The following is a 25,235-nucleotide window of genomic DNA, read 5'->3' on the forward strand; positions in this document are numbered from 1 at the left end:
ACTCTCTTGGCTTCTTAGCTCTTGATGTCTCTTTCCTTCCCCAGGTTAGGGAAGTTTTCAGCCATTATTTCTTCAAATAAGTTTTCTGTCCCTTTTTCTTTCTTCCTTCTGGGACCCTGTAATGCAAATATTGATTTGCTTAGGATTGTCCTTTCAGTCCCTTAAGCCATCTTCATTCTTCTACTTGTTGCTATTCTGATTGAATGAAGTCTGCCCTGTCTTTGAGTTCACTGACCTTTCTTCTGCTTCATTTAATCTGCTGTAGAATCCATCTGTTATGTTTTTAGTTAAGCTATTCTACTCTTCAGCTCTATGACTTCTACTTGGTACTTTCTTATATATTCTATTTGTTGAAATTCTCACTTTGCTCATGCATTGTTTTGCTGACCTTGGTGAGCATCTTTATGACTACTATTTTGAACTCACTTATCTTTGTTTCATTAAGGCCTTTTTCTGAGGTTTTCTTATTCTTTCATTTGGAATATATTCCTCTGGTTCTTTTTGACTCTGTCAAAAATTTTTTAGACTCTGTGTGGTTGTTTCTATGCATTAGGTAAAACAGCCACCTCTCCCAGTCTTTAAGGAGTGGCCTCATTTAGGAGATGATCTTTCTTTTAACTAGTTTTTCTAAAGATGTTGATGGGGACCTGGGTGGCTCAGTCAGTTAAGCATCGGACTCTTGATTTAGGCTCAGGTCATGATCTCACGGGTTGTGAGATCAAGCCCTGCATCCAGCTCTGCACTGACAGTGTGGAGCATGCTTGGGATTCTCTCTCTCTGCCTCTCCCCCACTTGCTCGTGCACATGGCGTACTTGCTCTCAAAATAAGTAAACATTAAAACAAAAGAAAAACTATTTAAAAATAAAATAAAAGGTGTTGAGAAAAAATATCAATTTCATTCAGAGAATGCATTCCCCTTGTTAATGCTTTGTAGATGCCATTATTACCTTTCTGTTATGTACGTGCTTCTTACCGCTATTTCTAATGCTAGTAGCGCCATGATCTTACCTTTCATGTATAGTTACGTAAGCTGTTACAAGAATAGTGGTATTTGTACTAATGGAATCATAACAGCATGAAACTTTGTATCTGTTCTCAATAATAAATTCAAACTGATTTACTTATGCCCTATATCTAGATCATTGAAATACATACAATAAAATTTTAAATGAAAAAATTTTAGAAGAACTTTCTTTTTAAAGTTTTTGTTGTTATTTTCTTGTTTTATTTAACTGGACACAATAAATTTAACATGTGTAACATAAATCCTATTATAATAAAGATATAGGCAGACTAGTAGGCTAGTGTATAAAAATTGGACAAAGTACCTTATTAGAAGTTTTCTTTCTTATAATTTAGGGGGATATGTTTAATTGTATTTGTGATATTTAAGTTAAAGTTTATTGTGCAGACATGTAAAATGCTTTCAACAAGTTGTACCATATTTCAAAAAAGGTCTGTTTCTTTCCTAGAATTCTGTACCTGTATTTGTCTTAGTGATCTTGCCCAGTCCCATAGCTTTGCATGTAATGTGTCTGCTCACTACTCCCTAACTTCTTCCAACTCATAATTCTTCCTGACCTTACAACTTGTACATCCAACTCCCTACTCAACAGTACCACTTGACATATCAGACATAATAAATCCAAATTGAATTTCTTTCCTTCCCCAAAGAGAAAATAGTAAAACCTACTCTACCATCCATGTTCAGGCCCTTCTCTATTAATGGAAAATTTTTCCTTCCATTTGTTCACTCCAGAAACCTTAGACTTACCCTTCTCTTCTGCCTCGTATTTGTGAACAAATCTTATTACCTTCAAAATATATCTAGCATCTGACTTCTCCTGACCACCCTCGTCCAACACATCTTTATTCTTCATATGAATTATTTCTGCCTGCTTCCATCCTTGGTTGCCTGAAGTCTATTCTCATCAGCCTGAGTGACCTATTAAACAAAAACCAGATCATGTCATGTCTCTTCTCAGAATCTTTCAATGGTTCCTCATTTTTTCCAAAGTAAAAATCAAAGTTTTTTCACTGGCTCAGCAGCCTTACACAATCTGTGCTTTCTCTGACTTCATCTTTTACTATTTTCTGCCACCCTGGCTCTCTGGCGTTTTCTCAACACAGAAGACACCATCTGGCTCAGAACCTTTGCACTGACTGAAACACACTGTAGACATCTATGAGATGCAGTCTTTCACCTCCTTCAAGCCATTGCTCAAACGTCACCTTTTTTCCATGAGCCTATACTCTGCTCCATTTGCGATCTCCACCTCCTCTCCCTTGCCATGCTAATTTGTTCTCCAAAGCGCTAGTCAAATTCTAATACAAAATACTATGTAACTTACACATTGTTTATTTTCTTTGATCTTTTACTTCCTAGTAAAAGTTATGAAAGGGCCAGAGTTTTGACTGTTTATTCACTGAGGCATCATCATCCAGTGCACAGACTGTGCTTGGTTATAATTTTTGCTAAATGAATGATTGCATGAAGAACTGCATTTGTGAAACTCTTGTATGGTGTTTTTGTGTGTGGTGTGTGTGTGTGTGCGCGCGCGCGTATGGGTGCATTGTTTGGGATGGAGTTGTGTGTGTTTATATAGTAAAACTGCTAACATAAGTTTTTAATCAAAATACTTTCTCTTAAATCGGGTTTGTGGAATACATGATATTTATTGGTGAAGGCACAGCTGTCTTTCCTTCATTTGAGCTATTTTGTTTATGGGACAAAAGATAGCATTTCTAGATATTTAGATCAAAACAACAAATGTTTGTTTTTTTTTTTTTAATTTTTTTTTAACGTTTATTTATTTTTGAGACAGAGAGAGACAGAGCATGAACGGGGGAGGGTCAGAGAGAGGGAGACACAGAATCTGAAACAGGTTCCAGGCTCTGAGCTGTCAGCACAGAGCCCGACGTGGGGCTCGAACTCACGGGCCGCGAGATCATGACCTGAGCTGAAGTCGGCCGCTCAACCGACTGGGGCAAACAAATGTTTTTAAAACCATTTTTCAACTTTAAGAATGATTGTGATAGCAGTGCCTGGGTGGTTCAGTTGGTTAAGTGGCTCAGGTCATTATCGCATAGTCTGTGAGTTCCAGCCCCACATCAGGCTCTGTGGTGACAGCTCAGAGCCTGGAGCTGCTTCAGATTCTGTTATCTCCCTTTCTCTCTGCCCCTCCCCCACCCTCTCTCTCTCTCAAAAAGGAATAAACATTAAAAAAATTTTTTTAAAAAGAATGTGATAAATATATATAGGTTAGTAACTTAGAATTTTTAAAAGATGATTAACTGGAAATTTATAGACATATTGTAGATATTTGAAAATTAAAGTTTTTAATGTTAGTAATCCCATTCTAAGATTACTGGAAATTTTCCTTTCTCTTTTTTTCTTAAGCTTTAAACATATGCTTTTTCATACAATTTAGGATAGAGAAATAATCTTATAGATAGAATGTTGTGTCAGACAGCTATGGCACTCATACCCTCATATTAGTCTAGAGGTTATACAACATATGGGCCTTTTAGGATAAGTTTATCTGTGAACTCTTTCCCCTATTAAAGGACTGTTTCATAAGTACCCTGAACCCAATCAACATAACAAACATCTTAAGCTTAATATATTTCCCAAATCCAGATTTTTTTCTTATGAAAAATAGCACTAATGCCAAACATTTCATATTTAATCTGATGGAGACAATTGCCTGTTTCTGATTTAAATTTAGTCTTATATATGAACATGTTAGTCAGATTTGCTTGCTAATTATTAATCACATTCAGTATGACCGAACTGGTAAAAATATAAAACACTAGATTACATTATAGTGATTTAAATTTAGTCTTATATATGAACATGTTAGTCAGATTTGCTTGCTAATTATTAATCACATTCAGTATGACCGAACTGGTAAAAATATAAAACACTAGATTACATTATAGTATTGTGAAAATACCTCTCAGGGTCAGATTTTATTGTTAAAATGTTAGATTTAAAGTAGCTTAACTGTTATGCCTTTCCTCCACAATGCTAATAAGATAAATAGTCAAAAATCTTAAGAAAATTTAGGATAAATTCTGGATTCCAGTCAGATAATCTTGTTATGCCTGTAAGCTTAGATCTTCAGCCAGATAAATAAATACATATCATTCAAATAGGTTTTTGGTTCATTCACATGCAGTTACAAAGGAATTTCAGAATCCATGTGACTTTCTGCTGTGAGATTAAATTTTGTGAGATATAAAGTTTTCCCTGGAAGGAAATACTCTTGTTATAGAGCTTAATTCACTTTTCTTTTTTTAATGTTTATTTTTGAGGGAGAAACTGTGCACAAGCTGGGTAGGGACAGAGACAGAGGGAGACGCAGAATCCAAAGCAGGCTCCAGGCTCCAAGCTGTCAGCATAGAGCCCAATGCAGTACTCAAACCCATGAACTGGGAAATCATGACCTGAGCTGGAGTTGGATCCTTAACTGAATGCGCCACCCAGGCACCCCAGAGCATAATTCATTTGTAACCAACTTATGAGTTATTAAATGTAAACAAATTTTGTATAGAGTTTAGCAAACAAATCCAAGTAATAAGCTACAAAGTTGAATATCTGTTACTAAGAAAACTGCTTTATATTTACAGAATCTTATCTCAACCCATGGTGACAGCTATCTTCTTTTATTCTAGGCAGAGATAATATGAGTGGGGGGAAACCTTCATAATGTATTGTGTACTATTTAAGCAGTCAGCATACTGAAGTAGTTTCAGAATTGGGACTAAATAAATATAGTCCTGAGAGGGGGGAAAAAAAAGAAATCTCTTTTTTTGTCAAATGTTTATTGATCTTGTGATTTCACAAAAGGAAAAAGTGTTAATTAAAACCTCTAGAAACCACTGATAACTACAGAGTTTATGGCAAGTTTATCTTTGGTGTGTAGCTGAAAATCAGACTTAGCAGCTGAAGTGACCCAAGTACTCTTAAAATATCCTATATACTGTTTTGGTACACTCAGAATTTTATTACAATGGATAATTTGTAATTTATAGAGTTAAGAAAGAGATTCATTTATCAAAGTCCCATAATAGACCTTTGGCCTGAATTCATCATATTCACTGCTCAGAATACCATACACTGAGAGAAGTGTGTTTAGCTATGTTTCAAATGATAGAAAATGAGGATGGTCTTATGATCTTACTATCTTGTATTTTATTAACCACGAGAAAAATGGGGTGTGGAGCATGGGAGGTATAGATTTGCTAAAACACTCTGAATACATGAACAAAAAATCAGTTAGTAAGAGCTGTTTGTAACATAGCATTCAACACCAGCTGCTTTAGGTTTAACATGTTTTATTACCCAGACTGTCGACTTTCTTGGTAAAGATGATATTTGTTTTTTCCTTTGTTGTCATCCACTCTAGATGCAGTAAGGGTTGTTTTAAAATGAAGGCTTTTATCTTCCAAGGGGTGGGGGAGGACAGATTCAAAGTATTTCAGAGCCTGTATTCCTGTCTACCTACCTGACTGCATTTTGCTTTTAGCATTAACAACATTCTCTGCTTTCCAATTCTCTTTATTCTAGTCTATGCAAGGGAAGCTTTCTAAAGAAAAATTGACTACTCAAAAGATGATGGAAGAGCTGGAAAAGAAAGAAAGAAACCTACAGAGATTAACAGAAACATTGCTTGATGTGAGTAAAAAAAATTCAAATTGCTGTCAAAGAATGATTCAGTACTTAAAGCACATGCTTATTTTGTACATATCATGGAATATTTTTAGTTGAAGACTGGATTTTGATATGTCAGTTAATTAAATCCATTAGGTTTCTTACAAAGTTATAATCAAAAAGGTAAACTTTTATTTTTCTCATGTCTTAGAATACAACTCCACAGACTTAACTACAACAGTCAAATGCTATATAGAGACTAGGTCCCAAAGTAATTGAATAAAGTGTAAATTGAATATAAACAAAATTATCCTTGAAAATCCTTAAGAAGGGTGCAATGTTAACACTTCATCATTGGAACAGATTATACTTTCTTCACTTAATTATAAGCTGACCTATATGGCTTACATTATACAGAAAATACTTTAGTTTTTTAACTCTAATCATGACATTGTGCTTCTAAATACCCAAGAATGCATCTCCAAAAGTTAGGGACATTTCCTGTACAAACATACCACCATTGTCACACCCAGTAAGAATAATGTTCCTCGATATTGGATAATACCTAGTTTATACTAAAATTTCCCCTTTGGGAAATTCAAATGCTTTTTATAATGACAGTTGAAACTAGCATTCAATCAAAAAAGACCATGAGTTGCATTTTATTTTGTCTTATAAATCTAAAGTTTCTCATTTTGTCCATGTTAGTGACTTGTTGACAAACCTGGGCCTGTTGTCTTACAGAGTTACAGATTGTCAGACCTAGATTTGCCTGATTGCCTCCTCATGGTGTCATTTATCTTGTTCTTTACCCCTTCTATTTCTTATAAGCTACAAGAAGAACTAAAGATGTCAGTAAGTCAAGTCAAACATTTTTTTGTCATTAATACTTTGTAGGCATTGTTCATATCATCAAACTATATATGTTTGGTTATCCCACACTGTAAGTGACAGAAATACTGAGTTCACCGGGTTAAAATGGTTAAAATAACAGACTTATTCTTCCCTTTGTTACATTATGGCCTCTGCAAACAGTAGGTAATGTGTGGAGAGCTACTTAGGTAACTGTGTGAATATGCGGTTTATTAGCACCCTTTCCCTTGATGGTTTTCGTATTCACTGGTGATAATTGTCTGGATCGTTACGTGATTAAAATCATATTTTTTCCTAGTTATTTTTATATTTATTAGCTGGCATTCATCTATTAAAAAATCTTTTCCTCATCAGTGCAAGCTATTTGGTAATTTTTAAATAGAGTTCCAACTGGAAAGCTTTATATTGTCTCTAATTAGCAGTTTTCAGGATGAAGAGTAGATAGATGGTGACAGTTTGGGGGATAAGGTGAAGGTAGCTTTTTCTGAGTATGATAATTTATAAGTTCATATTGATATTTCCAATTCGGATTTCACAATTCAAGATTATTAGGGGTTTTGTTTCCTTCTTTGATTTTATACTTGTATTTCTTTTTCTCCTTTGCTGAAACTTTTGGTACCTGTCAACATTAACAAAACATAAAAACTTTTTCCTCAGTTTGCAACAGATAGTTTAAAGTAACTAAACCATTATCCCTACTAACAGTAAAACTATAGGATGAGGTTTAAAATTTCTTCATAGGTCTTTTTGTTCTTGGGATAAATCTCATCATAAAAAAACACATACATAACCCAGATGCTTATCAGGTGATGTTATATGATATGAGATACTCGTAGACACTGAATCTGGATTTGTTGCCTTTCTCAGGTTTACCCTGGGGCATGAGATGGTCCAGAGGAACCATTGAATCATTTTCACTGTTTAAATTCTTTTTCTTTTTTTTTTTTTTCCCTACTGTGTGTATGCAGTTAAACTTGGTTAATGTGAATGTAATAGGACTCTATCATTTTGTTTATAGATGGTGGAAAATGTTAACCTGTATGTCCTTTGAGTACCTTCCTCTGATCTAACAACCTGATTTTTGTTTTCTTTATGCGTTGCAGAACCAAAGACCGGAGACGTGCTCTTTATTGGATCAAGGCCAGGAAGGAGACCAATCCAGGCAGCAGACAGTACTCACTAAATGGCCACTATCTGATTTGAGTGTGATTGATCAGCTGTTCAAGGAAATGTCCTATTGTTTGTTTGACTTGAAGGCATTGTGTAGTATTCTTAATCAGCGTGCTCAGGGCAAGGAGCCTAATCTTTCCTTATTACTGGGAATCAGATGTAAGTGGCTGATGCCTTGTCCTTACTATATCGCTTAGCAGTTAGAAACCTGTCTTCATGAATCAGGAATTTCTGACTGCCTTTTTTCTATTTGTTTTTATGTCCTTTCCTACTTAGATTTATAAATCTCTGAATAAATCTGTAGGTGTGTAAATAACAGTTATTACTTCATTATCCTTATAGAAGTGATCAGGTTCATAGTTGATTCAGACTGCCACTTGGCAGACTGCCTGTGTGGATGAGCTCTGCTGAATCTGTTAATATGTGACTGGAGGGGTAGTTAGGGGTGATTTCCTGGTTACTCTTCTAAAAGCAATGATTCTGTTTGCTTTCATGTGGTAATTCTCTAAGTTAATGACCCAGCCATCTGTCTGCGTTAAACTATTTGAGAAAAGATACTCATTTGCTTTCCTATGCAGTGTATGTTCTATGGCAATGACTTAATATATGTACCAGTGCTGTCACAAGAGCTGGTTTTCATGGCCCATGTATCTGTTGCCCTTGTCATGCATACATTCTGACTTTGTCCCTTTCAGTGTGTCACCCACCCATTATCCCTCAGTTCCATCTTCCTCCACACATAGTTGCGAGAGAGCTGCCCCAGGAATATCCTAGAGTCCTTCTGTGCTACTTTTGCAGAAACACACATCTCTGCTTGTGGTTCTGAATCATTATGATATTGATATATGTTGGTCTCTTTTTAATACAGAAGAAATGGACATAAGTAAAGAGACATGAATGGAGTAAGACTTTTAAGTATTATGCACCTACCATGTTGTATTGAGCAATTATCTAATAATAGGGTTAATAATGTAACTAGACTGGGGACTAGTTTTATTTGCAGTTTCATCAAAAAGATTCCACCATTTGGCATCATGATAGTTGTTTTGGCAAACCAAGTAATACTTTTGATCAAAGTATATCCCTTTTTAAATGAAACTGTAACTGTGCTCAGAGATGTCAGTAGAGTTTTCCCTTCCACTTCACAGATGTGTATGTACACACGTGAGTGTGGGTATGTAAAAAATATTTGAAAGTTTAAGTATATTCACTCACTCAGGAAGTAATTTTTAAATGCCTTATACGGTCCAGGTACTAAGATGCTGATAATGCAATTGAACACTGCCCTTGCCCACACATAAACTACTAGAGCATTGTGATGAGTACTATAATTGAGATATGGACAGAGGATGATGGGAGCCTAAAGGGAAAACTAATTAAGTCTACCTGGGAAGGGCTGTGAAGACTCCGTGGGTAGCTGGTGTTTGGGTTGAATCTTAGAGGAGGGAGAATTTGCCAGGTGAACATGGGGTGGTTTAGTTAGCAGTGATCTCTCAGAGCAACCAAAAGCTCACACACAAAAGACTTATTTTCTTCACCATTTTAGAGCTGGTCACGCCTTCAGTTCTTTTGTAACCTTCTGCATTTGTATTCTCCTGTATAGTATTTGTCAACCTTTCCAGTTATCAGATTAAGAGAGATTTCTAAATGTGAATGAAAGGAAGACTCAAGAAGTTTGCCACATTCACCTCCCAGTGTATACCCCTTCCAGTATTTAAAGTTTATACTCCTTACCTTATAGTTTGGTACTGTGAAAATCTGACCAGACTGTTCACTTGTCAAAAACCAGTGGATTATTTTGAATCTCCAGTCCATTTTGAATCTCCTCACTCCATCCACTGTCCATTGATGCTTTTCATCCCACCCTTTTTTGTAAATGTGCTGCTACCATGGTTTCCATGACTTTGTTCTCTAGGTTCTGCTTCTATCTTTATGACTGCTTAGTCTCAGTCTTCTGTGGAATTCTCTGCCACTTAAATTTTGGTGTCTCTCATAAATCTTTTGTTGTTGATTTTTTGTTTCTTTTTTCAAATTGAATTATTTGTGGGGTTTTTGGTACTGAGTTGTATAAGTTCTTTATATATTTTGATATTAATCCTTTATCAAATATGTCATTTGCAAGTATCTTCTCCCATCCAGTAGATTGTCTTTTGTTTTATTGGTGGTTTTTTTTGTTTTTTTTTGTTTTTTGCTGTGCAAAAGCTTTTTATTTTGGTATAATCCCAACATTTTGATACTGCTTTTGTTTCCCTTGCATATTTAGAAACATGTTTCTGTGGCTGATGTCAAAGAAATACTGCCTATGTTTTCTTCTAGGAGTTTTATGGTTTCAGGTCTCATATTTAGGTCTTTAATCCATTTTGAGTTTATTTTTGTGTGTGGTCTAAGAAAGCAGTCCACTTTCATTCTTTTGCATGTAGCTTATCCAGTTTTCCCAACAACATTTGTTGAAAAGACTGTCCTTCTCCCCCATTATATATTTTTGCATCTATTATCAAAGATTAATTGACCATGTAAGCATAGATTTATATCTGGGCTCTTTGTTCTGTTGATCTATATGTGTCTGTTTTTGTGCCAGTACCATACTGTTTTGATTACTACAGCTTTGTAGTAATACACCTTGAAATCTGGGATTGTGATACCTCAACCTTTGTTGTTTTTTCTCAAGATTTCTTTGGCTGTTTGGGATCTTTTGTAGTTCCATACAGATTTTAGTATTGTGCTAATTCTATGAAAAATGTCAGTATTTTGACAGGGATTACATTAAATCTATAGATTGCTTTGAGTAGTATGGACATTTTAACAATACTAGTTGTTCCAATTTATGAGCTCAGTATATCTTTCCATTTGTTGGGGTCATCTTCAATATCTTTCATCCATGTTTTATAGTTTATGGTGTACAAGTCTTCACCTCGTGGGTTAAGTGTATTCCTAGGTATTTTATTCTTTTTGATGCAATTGTAAACGGGATTATATTCTTAATTTCTCTTTATGCTGTCTCATTATTGGTGCATAGAAATGCAACATATTTCTCTATATTTCTATAATTTTGTATCCTGTGACTTTACTGAATTAATCTATCAATTCTTTGGTAGTCTTCAGGGCTTTCTGCAAGTAGTGTCATCTACAAATAGTGAAAATTTTACTTCTTCCTCAACAATTTGTATGCTTTTGTTTCTCTTTTTGTATATTTTTCTCTGAGTAATACTATCCACATTCTTTAGTTTTCTGTTAGCACCGTACCTTTGACCCATATGGACATTTATCTCTTACCCTGCCTAGAATGTTCCTTGCTCTTCCACAGGCATCATAGACTCACTATATCCAAAACAGAAACTACCTTTCTTCCCTCCCTAAACCTGCTCCTCCTCTCAGTGAGTAGCACCACCATCCACCTATCATCCCAACCTAGAATTTTATCTTCCATCCTGCTCCTTCTTTTATCTGTGTGTTTCCTGTGCCTAGTCCCTAATCCCTACCCAACTCATGATGGTTAGGCTGTATCATTTCTACCGGTCCTTCCTAGCATTCATTCCTACCATTACATCTCCATTGCACTGTTGCCTTAAATAAAGCTTTCAGATTCCTTTATCTGCACTGTCTAGCCCACTTTCCCCTACTAATGCATTTTTTCACATTGCTGCTAGAGTTCATCTAACCTAATGGTGATTCTGATTTCTTAATACTTACAGTCCCCAAAATAGAGATAGGCAGCTCCCACGTGCCTCTTCCAGCCTTGTTTTGTGGCACTTTCCTCTCATAATTTGTACTCTCCCATTTTAGAGCTGGTTACTGACTTTATTTATTTTTTTTTTTTGAAGTTCCTCAGATTCTTTGGTTTTCTGCCTTTATACATACCTTTGTTCATTCTGCTTCCTTGGCCTATCCAGTGAACCTGTACCCTTTCCAGTTAAGCTTGTTGTCCTCTTCTTTGTGCCACTGTAGCTTGTGTATGGTGCTAGGTCTCTCACAGTACTTGACTGTGCTTATTTGTTTATGAAAGTGCATGTAAATCATTAAGAATAAGCCACTACACCCATTATTTTGCTGGCCTCAGCATCTAGCATAGTGCCTGGATCATGTTCAGTTAGTGTTTGTTAAAATAACAAATAAGTTAACCTGACTCTTATGCCTCCAGTAAGCTACCAGTGCCAATGATGGTAGAAGGAAAGACTTACTTTACAGTTATTGGCTCTGTCTGCTTTTAGGTTGAGATGGGCTGACAAAGAAAGGAACTGATGAAAATAATTAAAGCTAGCTGACTCAGGGCCTCACCCTCAGTTACTCAGCCATTGGGCAACTAGCCATCAGTTCAATTCAATTGTGTGGGGTTGTAGGCTTTCAACAACATATATATATATATATACACACACACACACACATACACATATATATATATATATATACACTTACCATATATTTTGGAAATTTGTGTTTCCATGCCAATAAACCCACTTTGCAGTCTATAAAAATTTAAGCTATCACCCCTGAAAACAGAAGTGATTTTCAGATTTTTGTCAAGTCAGAAGAAATGAATGCTGTCGTTGAGCTTGATGAGAGCTATTAGAGCATGTTTTTTCCTACTTTGGGAATACTGTCATCCTTTAAACATGTTGAACATTTGTATTACTATATGGGTTTAATGCGACTTAATTAGCAAAATTTTAACAGGACTAAGTAGTAAGATCTATTTAATAGTGAATGATACATAATTTAAACCTTAGCCGGACTCTTGTTCAGCATATGGCATTATATTTCTACTTATAATTAAGTTTAAAAATCCTAAAGTGACTTTATTTGGAAAAGTTTGAGACATTCTCTCCATATTTTATTTCCACAGCAATGAACTGTTCAGCTGAAGAGACTGAGAATGACTACAGCCCAGAGACACTCACTAAAAAATTGTCAGATGTATGCCAGTTACGGAGGGACATTGACGAATTAAGGACTACAATATCAGACCGCTATGCTCAGGACATGGGAGACAACTGCATTACCCAATGATCAACTATTGGTCCCACAGCAATAATGACCCATTGTTAAATGCTGCTGTGTTACAGTTCTTCATATTTCTTTTTAGGAGCCATAATGGAAAGTCACAAGTGACATATCGCTTACACATAGGATTTTTTTCCGTAAATTTGTTTTATTGGGGTGAGAAAGGGGATTTGATGAGGTTTCAAAGGGGCTTATCTAATCAGGCCAAAAGAATGACTTACTATTTGAAAAATGTGATAAAGTGTTTAAGAAAAAAAAAAAAATCTGTATTCTCAAACTACTGATCGTAGGACCAAGCTGTGAAGAGTGCCCTTCAGATAATGGGGTAGGATTTTTTTTTATCTGTAATTGTGTGTGTGTGTGTGTGTGTGTGTGTATGTGCGTGCGCACGCGTGTGTGTGTGCATGTGTGTTATTCACAAAATTATAAGGATTTCTAGGGTCAAAGCAAAGCTTCTAAGAAAGGCACACACTGTTTATTCTTGTATTTCTTTTCTTTCATGTAGAAGCTTGTGTTGTACTTTGGGGTTTTCAAGGGCTGGCTGAACAAGAGTATTCAACAGCAGGCAAGTGTTTTAATAGTAGTACAGCTGGCAAAACCATTTGTATTTTGAACAACCACTGTGCTGAGATGATGAGGTTGTGGGATTGGGTTGATTTTAGTACTGTAGATAGGTCAGCTATTTTTCCAGAGTGATTGTGGATTGCCTTAGAGGTATGAAATTTTGATGTGATGATCTTTTTCATTAGCATTGTAATTTATATATCACAAGGCATTTTAACATAATCTGAACTAATTTTAACATGTCCCTTACTATTTACAATTACTATTTACTTACATATATCAATGTAAACAAAGCCATAAAGAATTAATGCAAACCTTCTAAGGCTGTTGTAAAAGAAGGATTAACTGAAAAGTCACTCTGGAACAGTAGTTTATTTATCCAATTCTCAAACGTTTACATTTCAGGAGTTTTGTATATGTTTTAAAGTTTTAAAACATAAAGTATATGTTTTAAGAAAAGCCAGTCTGTATTCTTTATATCTGAATTATCACTAACATAAAATTTAAACCAGGTGATGTTTCAATTCCATTTATTAAGTAAAGTACATTAAAAACAGGGTTTTTCATAGACTACAAACTTGACCAGGTTAGTTCTTCTTCAGGAATACAGGATATCACTATGAAATGCAACTGATTGTTAAGTAGACACAATTATTTAAACTTCCAAATGAGTATATTCCTGTTTTAGTTGGTATTTTGGAAGGACTATGTATTTTAATGCCTTTAGAGCATTTATTGCATTCTTTTGAATACTTATAGCAATCATTGTCCTTTAAAAACTGGTTTGTTTTCTTGATGCAACCAGGTCTCATACAGGTCAAGACTAAATAAGAGAGAGAAGGAATAAGGGGTGGTAATCAAGCAGGAAAATACTGTTTGGGGCAAGAACAGATCATGTGTCTGGTTTTTGTTTTGTTTTGTTTTGTTTTGTTTTGTTTTGTTTTGTTTTGTTTTGTTTTGGGTTTTTTTGCCAGGCTTAAATACTGGTATAAAGGCTGCTCCTAGAAAAGATTTTTCTTAAATATTTTCAGCAGTGAAAACATATGTGGGATAAGAACTTCAAGGAAACTGCCCACGAAGACATTCAGTTCAAAATTTGGCTTATATGCAGTGCTCAGTAAGTTATTTTAAGGTTATGTTGCAACAGTCAGTCATAATACATTGTAAGGACATCAGACTTTGTTTCTGTTCAGTGCCTCAGTATTCCTTACTCTTGCTTCTTAGGATCTGGGCACTAAGAAATCAGTGCATTATAGTGATTCTGCATCCCAAGGTCCCTAACTTAATAAGGAAAAGTCACTGGTAAGAACGTGGCATTCTAATGTGTTCATTTGTTTTCTTAATGTTGGCTGTTTGAAGACAATCAGGGAGCAGTAAAGTTATACCAAAAATCTGATGCAAAGAATTCTGCCTTGTAAAAATATCTAGAAAAATGGGCCTTTACAGTAAAATAGATAATAACATCTGAGAAAGATAAGAGATATGCAGCACACATTTTTACATTCTCTCTGAATAGAAATCCCTACCCTTATCCCCAGCCTCCACGGTTTGGGAAATAAAGGCACCCTAAGGTGATAGTGCTAATGCACATAAGTAATCACTGATTTGGGTCACTCGGTTCTTAATGTCTTTGAGGTTTTTTAGTATATGTTTTGGGGTTTTATGGTTATTGTTGTTTTAAACAAACTTTTGGTCATTTGTTTTAATATACTGTAGATACATTTTTGTTTTCTGGCTTAGGATAAAATAATTTGATTTTTTAAACAAGTTTTCTAAAACTTACAGAATTTGACTTAATTTACTTGAGATAAAAATGTTTTAACTTAGTAAAAAATTGACAAACTACTGATGTATTTCAGTTTCCAACATGTATACTCCCCCATAAATAAAAAAGGGAAATAAGATGTGATAGTTCAGGTATAACTCTGAATTACAAAATGTAATCTCTTGGAGTCTGGAGTTTGTGAAGGGACCTAAATAATAAGTAGAAAGCCTTGGAGGGAATTGGGGGTGGGGGGGTAATGAAACTAGTAGTAGTCTAATTTGTCAGCATTTAATTTTGATTTTATTTTTCAGAAAATTGCCCTCTCCCTAGATAACCTCTTGTGTTAGAATGTAGTAATAGTGATATCTCATTGAAAGCAAAGATTTTACTATTAGGTCAAGTAAGATGGGCAGATAGAAAACACTGTAGTGTCTTATCCTAGTTTAAACCGGGATGTTCTTAGGAGTTATTATACTGATATATATCTGAGATGAAAATTAACCTAAATTTTGAAGTTAAATCTATTTGAAAATTTCCTTATATGTGAAAAAATTTTAATTATGCTTCTGTGAATTAAATGCTTATCTTCTTAGGAAATGTCTTATGCAGTATTAACATTTATTATTGATCTGCTGGGTTTTGAAGTTGAGTTTATTCTGCCCCAGTGACACTAAAGCAAGGATAAAGTAACAGTATCTCAATAAAAGACCCAGTTACCTATGCAGATAAAATTAACTGAATCAAAGGCACAGTAGTTGTCTTTTCATTTGGTGTCCAAAAAGGATGACTTTAGTTTAACTTAGTAAATTTTCAGTGGCCTCTAATTTTAAAAGCTCAAGTGTTGACTGGGTAAGTCATGCCTGAATGTTTTTTAAGTGTGGCCCCTTCTTATGTTTGAAATGGGGTTCAATATTTAATATTAACAATATTGTTTTTTAGTGAAACTTATTTTGGTCATGACAGCTTATTAAACTGAATTAGACTTCTTTCAGTAACTTGTTGGAGACAATCTCAAGGGCCGGAAAGTGTTGCTAAAATGGATATTGTACATTTCTGACTCACTAATGAGCTTATAAATTAATTTTGTCATAGTTCAAGACATTAATAGAAATCTCTTAGAGGATATTTTCAAAGAAATCTGTATTGGGAAAATGTTCTTTCGATATCAGTGATAGTTCATTGAATAACTTAGCAGCGGAGAACTTGGACTATATTTTTACATAGCATAGCTCAGCTCATGCACACCTTTAGTTTGGATTATTGGTATTCTTTTATGTAAATTTCTATCATTGTAGATATGTAATTATAGTAAGAAGCAGTTCTCATAACCTTGCTCAGACTATATCATTTGAAACTGCCAGTAGCTGGAGCTCTCAGAGCCAAAGTTAATTCATTTTGTTTCTTTCCATTTTGGGCAAATTTTGGTGTTCACAAAACAAGAAAAATGATTTCCTATTTGATTATAAAGAGTATAATTTCTAACCTACCCCAAGTTGCCATGGTGGCATATTACTGTATGATAATATTACACATTTAATCATGAAGGGGGAGAGCTTTTGGATTTTTAGAATTTTCTTATTTAAAAGTATTGAGTATATTAATGTAGTTTCAAATCAGTAATTCATTAACAACACTTGCAGCTGCATACAGAGAGAACCTTTTGTGCCTTTTTGCCTGCAGTAAGCATTCATTTCTATTTTACATGAGTTATAAGAATGTTGATGATTATTGCACCTTGTTCTTCTGTAAATAGACCTGATTAAGGATTTTTTCTTAAGCAAGGAGCAGTTTTTCATTACTAGGTAAATACTTTAGGAAACTTGAGAGGAGGGTATCGGATATGTCTTTGGAGCCCAGCCCTTTCCCAGTATAGTGAGCAGGAAACTCCTTCGGAATGTAGTTATTTGTGTGTATATGTGTGTACATATGTGTATAAATATTTAAATACAGAAACATAAAATTTGGCATCACATTGGTGTGATGACAAGAAGTAGTAAGGTGCTAGGTGGTTACATTAAAAGCACAGCAGAGTGTATAATCAGTCACTGTGACTGGTGGTTTTGTAAACTAGGTTCAGTTTTTGAACCACCCAGAATACCTCATGTGTAAATAAAATGGTCATGACTTAATTGAAATACAGTTATTGTAAAGAGAATGTGAAGCCACTGGTTGGCTTATGCCTTCTGATCTATCATTCTTGCCTCTTTTTTTGTAAAGGGGTTTTTTTGTTTTTGTTTTCTAATAGGGTTTACAGCTAGAATTTTGAATGCCAAAGTTCTATTTATTAAATTAAAAAAAGTTTTCAATGTTAATGGCTAAGTATTTTTCCACTGGACTATTGTTTGTGATGTTGGAATTTGTATTTACAGAGAAATAAATTTTTTATAAAAAGATGAATGTCTTCCAAGTGCCTAATGTTAATATAAGAATGTATTGGAAATTGTAGACTCCACTGAATTCTCAGTATAAGAATATGCTGACTTGACTTTTAGATAAAAGCTTCCTATAAATACACAAGAGAATCTTTGACTAGAACATGGATTTTTCTTTCAGTCTCTGTTACAATTTCTTTATAGTTATAACTGAGAAAAGTTTTTTTTCTCAGGGCCTTGCCATGAAGGGCACTGAGATTTTCTGATGACAGGTGCCATAAATACAAAGGCATCCCTAGATTTATTTTAGCCGATAGTGCTGTGTCCCCCTTTTGAATTTTTAAAATCCCTATTTAAATCAATAGTCTTCTTTCTACTTTTCCAACAGACACAATTGGTTTCAGTTTTCCCTATTGCTGGAAGGTTGGACTGACAAGTTAAACCTTTTTTTATTTTCCCCCCTTAAATCAGAGGTTGAAACCTTACTGAAATATATGCAAATACAACCTCATTAAAAGGTAACCATGCAGGGGTGTTGACATCTCAGCTTTGATGGTTTGCTAGCCTAGGCCCAGGGATGCCCTGTGGATGGCACCCTCGGTCCTTGTTGGTTCTGTTCTAACGCATATGGGCAGCAGCCTCAGTGTCTCTAGGAAGTTGGTTGATATTTGGATTAGCAGTATCTGTTTTCAGTCCAGCTAACTTGGTATTGCTGTCATCTTTCGCGAGGCATCTAATTCAGTTAGCAGGAGAAGGACCACTTTGGAAATCATGTATCACAGACCATTTAGGTTGCAAGCAAATGTCTTATGAATAAAAACAGAGTGGATAAAATCCTAGAATATGTTTAAGGTGATTTGTGGAAGAGTTCTCCTTCAGAATGAAAGATATGATGATTTTTTATCTGGTTAAAAAAAAGTGTTTTGATGAGGGGAGTCAACAGAGAGCTTTTGATCACGTATAATCCCAGTGATTTTGTCAATGGTTTGAGCTTCTTTTTATGCCAATTTCCCCAACCAAACAGAACCATTCTGTGTGGGAACACAGAGGACTCCATTTAAAAGAGGTGTGAGATGCATTATTAGTAATGGCACAAAATGGCAGAGAATGGATCCAGAAGAGCAAACACTTGAAAAATGATAGCACCCTAACATCTTTTCAGTTAAGACATTCTCCTTGATTTGAAGGAGTTCCAGTTTGAAGCTAGGACAGAAGATTTCCAAAATATTTAAATAGCACTGCGGTCCTGACAAAAATTTAATGGGATCACAAAAATAACAATCTTTTTTAGTCAACCTATATTTACTTAAACTCTGTCTTCACGGTCACTGCTGATTCCCTCATAAGAGAAGGTTTAAACTAAACACACATCTACCTTGTAACCCAGAAATTCTGCTCTGGGTTTTGAGAGATAAATATAAACATATGCCTAAAAAGCAACTTGTAGATGAATGTAATAGCCAAAAACTGGAAATAGTCCAGAGGTCTGTTAGGTAGGGTTCTCAGAGTTTGAAACAGTGTTCTTTTACAATCCTGTGTTCTATTGATTGTGGCTTATCTTCAATATGCTTTTGTTGTTTTAAATTTCTTTTAATGTTTTATTTATTTTTGAGAGAGAACACGAGGAAGGACAGAGAGGGAGACACAGAATGCGAAGCAGGGTCCAGGTTCTGAGCTGTCAGCACAGAGCCTGACACGAGGCTCGAACCCATGAACTGAGAGATCATGACCTGAGCTCAAGTCGGACGCTTAACCGACTGAGCCACCCAGGCTTCCTTTCTATATGCTTTTTGGAAAGCAGAGTAGAGTTTAATGCACAAAAAGACAGTAGAGAGCTAGAGTTGGAAAACAGACTTCCTATTTACCAGAGGCGCTTTTGTTTTCACTTTCTTCTGGGGAACTGTCCTTTGTCATGCTGCCACCTATGTTCCATGAATGTCCACAGTTCATGGGAAATACTTGGTCTCATCCTTCCTGAAACAAAGAAATTGTTTTGGTTTTTTGCTATTTGTTGTTTGGGTGCCGGTTTCCCACCAGACTTGAGCTCTTCTAGAGCAGGCACATTGACTTACTAAACTTTGTGTTTCATGAGCAATTAGGATATACTAACAGATGTACAAATACCTGTTATTAGCCCCAGGAAGGAAGAACTCCATCTCCAAGGAGAAAACATGGTCTTTAAGGCATAGGTCATTCTAGGTGAGTGTGGAGCTTTAAATAGAAGGGCAATGAAGTGATAATAAATCCTATTTAGCCAAGTTCTGTTATTCTCTGTCTCTTGGATCTCTTGTTAATTGCTCCTGTGACTATACGCTTTCTACCCTTCTGTGGGTCCAGGGCATAGGATTAAGATACAGTTATTTCCCAGTCCGAGCACTCCTGGAGCATAGCAATCTCATCAGACTTTTGGCCAGCTGTGTAGGTTTTATAAGGGCAAATGTGAGGTCTGGCTTTAAAAAGGAGCAAAATATCGACCTAGAAAATGGATATAGTTGCATCTAACTTTAAGTCTGAGAGTGCATACATGCACAAGTCCAGAGAATAATAATTCAAACAGAAATAGTACATACAGCTGGCATCCCTTCTAAACAAGAAAGCAAGGTAATTTAATTTCCATTTTTATCCCTACACTGATCCTTTAGTCATAAAACAAGTGGTTAAGCTTGTTTAATGGCCCGTAATAACTAAAAAACAATACACAGGAAGTGCCTTCTGTATCATCACCATCATCATCATTCTCAACCAACATTTGAGCACATGCCAGCCAACCACAAGGACCTTGCATAAGGTATCATTTATTTCTCTTTATAATATTCTATGAAGTAGGTGCTGTTATTATCATCACTTCAGGCAAAAAGGTAGAAGCATAGGAAAGTTTAGTATCTCAATGAAGTTGGAACAGCTTATAAAAGGCAGGGCCATAATAAGAACCAGGCCTCTTTAACTCCAAAGCCTGACTCTAAGCCACTCACTGGACTTCTCCTATTAGTTTAGTGCTCAGAATTAACCCCTTCCCAAAGCTGCTTCCTGGTGAAACTGCTCCATTTCTGTAAGTTACACCTTCATTCCAAGAATCATTTCTGGTGATTTCTTCCATACGTATCCATCCATATTAGTTTCCTATTCCTTCTGTAACAGTTTCCACAAACCTACTAGTGTATTGCAACACAATTTATCTTCTTACAATTCTGGAGGTCATGCATCCAAAATGGTTCTTACTGAGCTAACATTGAGGTGTTGACAGGGCTGACAGGGTTGACAGAATCTGTTTCTTTGGAGTGTTGTCTGTGTGTTTTTGGCTTTTAGAGGTTTACTTTCCTTGGCTTATGGCGCCATCCTTCTCTCTTCAAAGCCAGCAATGGCAGGCCAAACCCATCTCACCCTGCCATCTACTTGGTTCTCTCTGCCACCCTCTAAACCCTTTAAAAAAAAACCCTAAGATTAGATTTGGCCCTCCCAAATAATCCAGGATAATCTCCCGATTTTAGAGTCAGTTGGTTAACAATCTTCATTCTATTTGCGTCTTTAGTTCCTCTTTGCCATGTAATTTGACATGTAATTTCATAGGTTCCAGGGAATATGATATAGACATCTTCATGGAGGCTATTACTATTATATCTTCCACATCATTTCCTAAACAAATCATTAGTTAAATCTTTAAGATTCTGTTTTTCCATTCTTTCACGTTTGTCTTGGGTACTTCCATATCTATTTCCCTTGCTCTGTTTAACTGAGACCCAAACTACTATAAAATAGATGTCAGATGCTTGAGCTTTACAAAAAGTAAATTGAGCTTCCAAAGTCTCCTTTTAAGCTATATCATTAATGATTCAGGTATTTGCTTCACTCGAGAAAACACATGTAAGACCCGTGTTTTAACTTCTCAAAAAAAAAATGAATTTTTATTTATTATTTTTTCAAGTATTCATTTTGGGAGAAAGGGAGGGAGAGAGGGGCAGAGAGAGAAGGGCAGAGAGAATCCCAAGCAAGTCTACCCTGCACAGTCAGTGTAGAGCCCGACACAGGGCTCAATCCCACAAAAGCATGAGGTCATGACCTGAGCTGAAATCAAGAGTCTAATGCTTAACTGAATATGCCTCAGTCTGAATTTTTCTGATTCTTCCTCATGATTAGATTGAGGTCAAACATTTTTGTTAAAAATGCTACATGAATGATGTGTATTTTTCATCACATTTGGAGGTTCGTGATGTAACATTATTGGCACTGCTAAATTAGATTATTTGGTTGTGCTGGGGCTCCTGGGTGGCTCAGTCGGTTAAGCATCCGACTTCAGCTTAGGTCATGATCTCACAGTCCATGAGTTCGAGCCCTGCTTCAGGCTCTGTGCTGACAGCTCAGAGCCTGGAGCCATCTTCAGATTCTGTGTCTCTCTTTCTCTCTGTCCCTCCCCTGCTCATGCTCTGTCTCTCTCTGTCTCAAAAATAAATAAAAACATTAAAAAAAAATACTTGGTTGTGCTAAATAATCACCCTCAATTTTAGCAGTCAAATGGAGAACAGATGACAAGCTTTAGTCCATATAAGGTAGAGAGTTAGAACTGAGATCTTTACATAAAGCCAAAATCCCCCAAAGATCACATGTTCAATGAAAGAAGAGATGGAGGAAAATCTGACCTCTAGCAAAAGGAGATTAAAAGAAATTTGTTTTTAAGGATTTAGCTCCAGGTAAGGGGATAAAAATATGTCTCCTAGAAAGTTTGCAGCCATAATCTTAACATTCATATAGATTGAGGTTTGAACTTGTTCTACATATATAAGCCAAGTAATCCTAAAGCCAGAAGTTGACTTAAAGAGTTCTGGATTAATAGTTCCTTAGAATCCTGGACAAAATAAATCTTCCCTGTAGGAAAGCATTTTGAATCAGTCCCCACAGAATTCTCATGGATTTGGCTCTTGGAACATAAGCTCAAAATTCAAAATTATAAATGATAAAAACATAAATTCAGAACCAATAAATAACAGAGACCCTAAATGTTTCAGATAATGTAATTATCACATAAGTAGAAAATGCTATGTGATTAAGTTTATACAAAATTTAACCATGCAAAACTCATCTATGAGATAGTAGAAGACACACAATGTACGGAACCTGGATGGCTCAGTTGGTTAAGTGTCAAACTCTTGATTTCGGCTCAGGTCATGATCTCACAGTCATGAGATCAAGCCCCAAGTTGGACTGTGTGCTGGGACTGGAGCCAGCTTAAGATTCTCTCTCTCTCTCTCTCTCTCTCTCTCTCTCTCTCTCGCTCTGTCTCTCCCTCATACATTCTTTCTCTACCCTTCTGTCTCAAAAAGATATATATATATTATATATTATATATTTATTATATATTATATATATGTAAATATAAATATATGTGTGTATATTTATTTATTCATTTATTTATTTATATATATACACACACACATATATAAAAGAACAGGCACAAGGGAACTTCTGGGTTTCTGGGAATTGTTCTATTTCTTGATCTGGATGATGTTTACACAGATGTGTTCACCTTGTGGAAATTCATCAAGAGGTACCCTTATAATTTGTATACTTTTCTGTATGTATAATTAAGTAAAAAATTTACAGTAAAAAAAGTAAGCAACTTTGGGAAAAACCAAATCCAATTTTTAGAAAGGAAAAATATAATTAAAAATAAAATGGAATAATTAAATAGCATATTAGAGACAGACAAAGAGGGAATTTGTAAACTGGAGTATAGTTGAGAAGAAATCCTCCAGAAAAGGAAGTTGAAAAACATGAAATATATTATGAAATGGTCTAATAAATTTAGAGTTTCAAAAAGAGAACGTTGAGAAAATGGAGAATATGAAATATTTAAAGATCCTATTTACCTTAATTGGTAAACTTTCAGGATTATGTATTACATTGATTTTTGTATATTGAACTATCCTTGCCTTTCAGGAACAAATCCTACTTGGTCATGGTGTATAATCCTTTTTTTTTTTCTTTTTTTTTTTTTGCAGTAGTAGTAGTAGTAGTAGTAGTAGTAGTTTTGCTATAATGACCCAGGAGTGGTTTTAGTTATCTATGTTTTCCCTGTTAGGTTTGATAAGGCTCTTTGAATCTGTGAGTTGATGTATTTCATTACATTTGGAAAATTCTCAGCTATTATTCCTTTACATATTATGTCTTTCTTGCTTTCTTCTCTCCATTTATGACTCTCAATTATATGATAAAAAATTATAATATAAAAAATTATCTTCTTTTTTATCCCCCTGTCTCTTATGTTCTTTACTATTTTGTTTTTCTTCTTTCTGAATGTTCTGATGTACCTTTCAATTCACTATTTCTGCTTTTAACTGTTTTATCTATGAAATCCATCCATTGAGTTCTCAATATCAGGTAGTGTATTTTTCATTTGGTCCTTCCTTAGAATTTTCAGTTTTCTGCTAGCATTTTCTATTTTGCCATTTATTTTTTTGAACATATTGAATATAAATATTTTAAAGCCCATATTCAGTTGGTTTATTTATACCATCTATTGTTTGTCTTAATTTTATAAAGTCTTATTTCTTCATATGTTTGATCATATTTTTATTGAGACCTGAATATTTTATATAAAAGAATTATAGATGGGGGTGCCTGGGTAACTCAGTCAGTTAAGAGTCTGACTTCAGCTCAGGTCATGATCTCACGGTTTGTGAGTTTGAGCCCCATGTCGGGACCTGCACTGACAGTGCATAGTCTGCTTCAGATCCTCTGTCTCCCACTTTCTCTGCCCTTCCCCTGCTTGCACTCTTACTCTCTCTCAAAAAAACAAAAAAAAAAAAAACAAAAAAAAAAAACAAAAAAAAAAAAACATTTAAAAAAATTACAGACATAATTTGAGGCTCTTGAATAGCATTTCTTCAGACAAGATTTAAATTTGCTACTAGAGGGCTGGGGGCACTAATCACCTTAATCAACTCAAGGATTCAGATGATTTAGAGCAAGAGTTGAGTCCCTGGGAGAGCCACTCTCCATCTGACTCACCTAGCAGAATCCCAACCCAAAGCCAAGGGCACTTTACCAGGGCCTTGAAGTCTAAGAGTTTAAGTCTGTGGTTTCCAATTTTTACCTCTAGCCCAGGAATTGGTGAGTTATGACCCATAGACCAAATTTAGCTTACCAAATTTAGCTGGTTTTGTAAATAAAGTTTTGTTAGAACACCCTTATGCCTAGTCATTAACATATTGCCTAAGGCTAGCTCCGTGCAATAATGGCAAAGTTGAGTAGTTGTTACAAACAAGTGGCCCCCAAAGCCAAAATTATTTATGGCTCTCTACAGGAAATTTCACTGACCCCTCTCCTAGGTCCATAAGTGTGAGGAATGCTTTATCTAGCTTCTCTGCCTCTTAGCAATCTCTTCCAGAAATGGCAGGTAGCCCTGAAGGAAAAATAGCCCCAAAAGCTAGGATAACCTCTCTTAGCTTCTTTCTTCTACTGCTTCATGGGCCTATAATTTTTTTTTTAATTTTTTTAATGTTTACTTCTGAGAGAGAGGGAGAAATAGAGTGCAAGCAGGGAAGGGGCAGAGAAAGAGGGAAACAGAATCCGAAGCAGGCTCCAGGCTCTGAGCTGTCAGCACAGAGTCCGACATAGGGTTTGAACTCACAAATGGTGAGATCGTGACCTGAGCTGATGTCAGACTCTTAACTGACTGAGCCAGCCAGGTGCCCCCCTACATTTTTTTTTATTTCATCATTAGCTCTCTGATATCTTCAAGTAGTTATTTTGTTTTTTCAGCATTTCCTAATTGTTCACTGTGGGAGGGTTGATCTGAATTTCATGGTTTGCCAGGAAGCAGAAATCTTTGTTACTTGTAAG

The 25,235-nt window shown here is 35.5% G+C and overlaps 1 protein-coding gene across 2 annotated transcripts in view; it reads left to right on the forward strand.

The window, feature by feature from the left end:
* Positions 1-17,420, forward strand: part of CEP85L (centrosomal protein 85 like) — a 171,524-nt gene extending 154,104 nt beyond the window's left edge. For both annotated transcript variants that reach the window (XM_047102456.1, XM_047102457.1), the window contains 3 exons: positions 5,574-5,681; positions 7,634-7,859; positions 12,541-17,420. In XM_047102456.1, coding sequence (XP_046958412.1) covers positions 5,574-5,681; positions 7,634-7,859; positions 12,541-12,704 — 498 coding nt within the window. In that variant the 3' untranslated portion in view covers positions 12,705-17,420. The remainder of the gene's footprint in view (positions 1-5,573; positions 5,682-7,633; positions 7,860-12,540) is intronic.
* Positions 17,421-25,235: the final 7,815 nt, after the last annotated feature.

The sequence above is a fragment of the Lynx rufus genome, unplaced genomic scaffold (genome assembly GCF_022079265.1).
Source record: "Lynx rufus isolate CCGP_SWC_20201006 ecotype Redwood Valley unplaced genomic scaffold, mLynRuf1.p SCAF_6, whole genome shotgun sequence".
NCBI classification, from domain to species: Eukaryota; Metazoa; Chordata; class Mammalia; order Carnivora; family Felidae; genus Lynx; species Lynx rufus.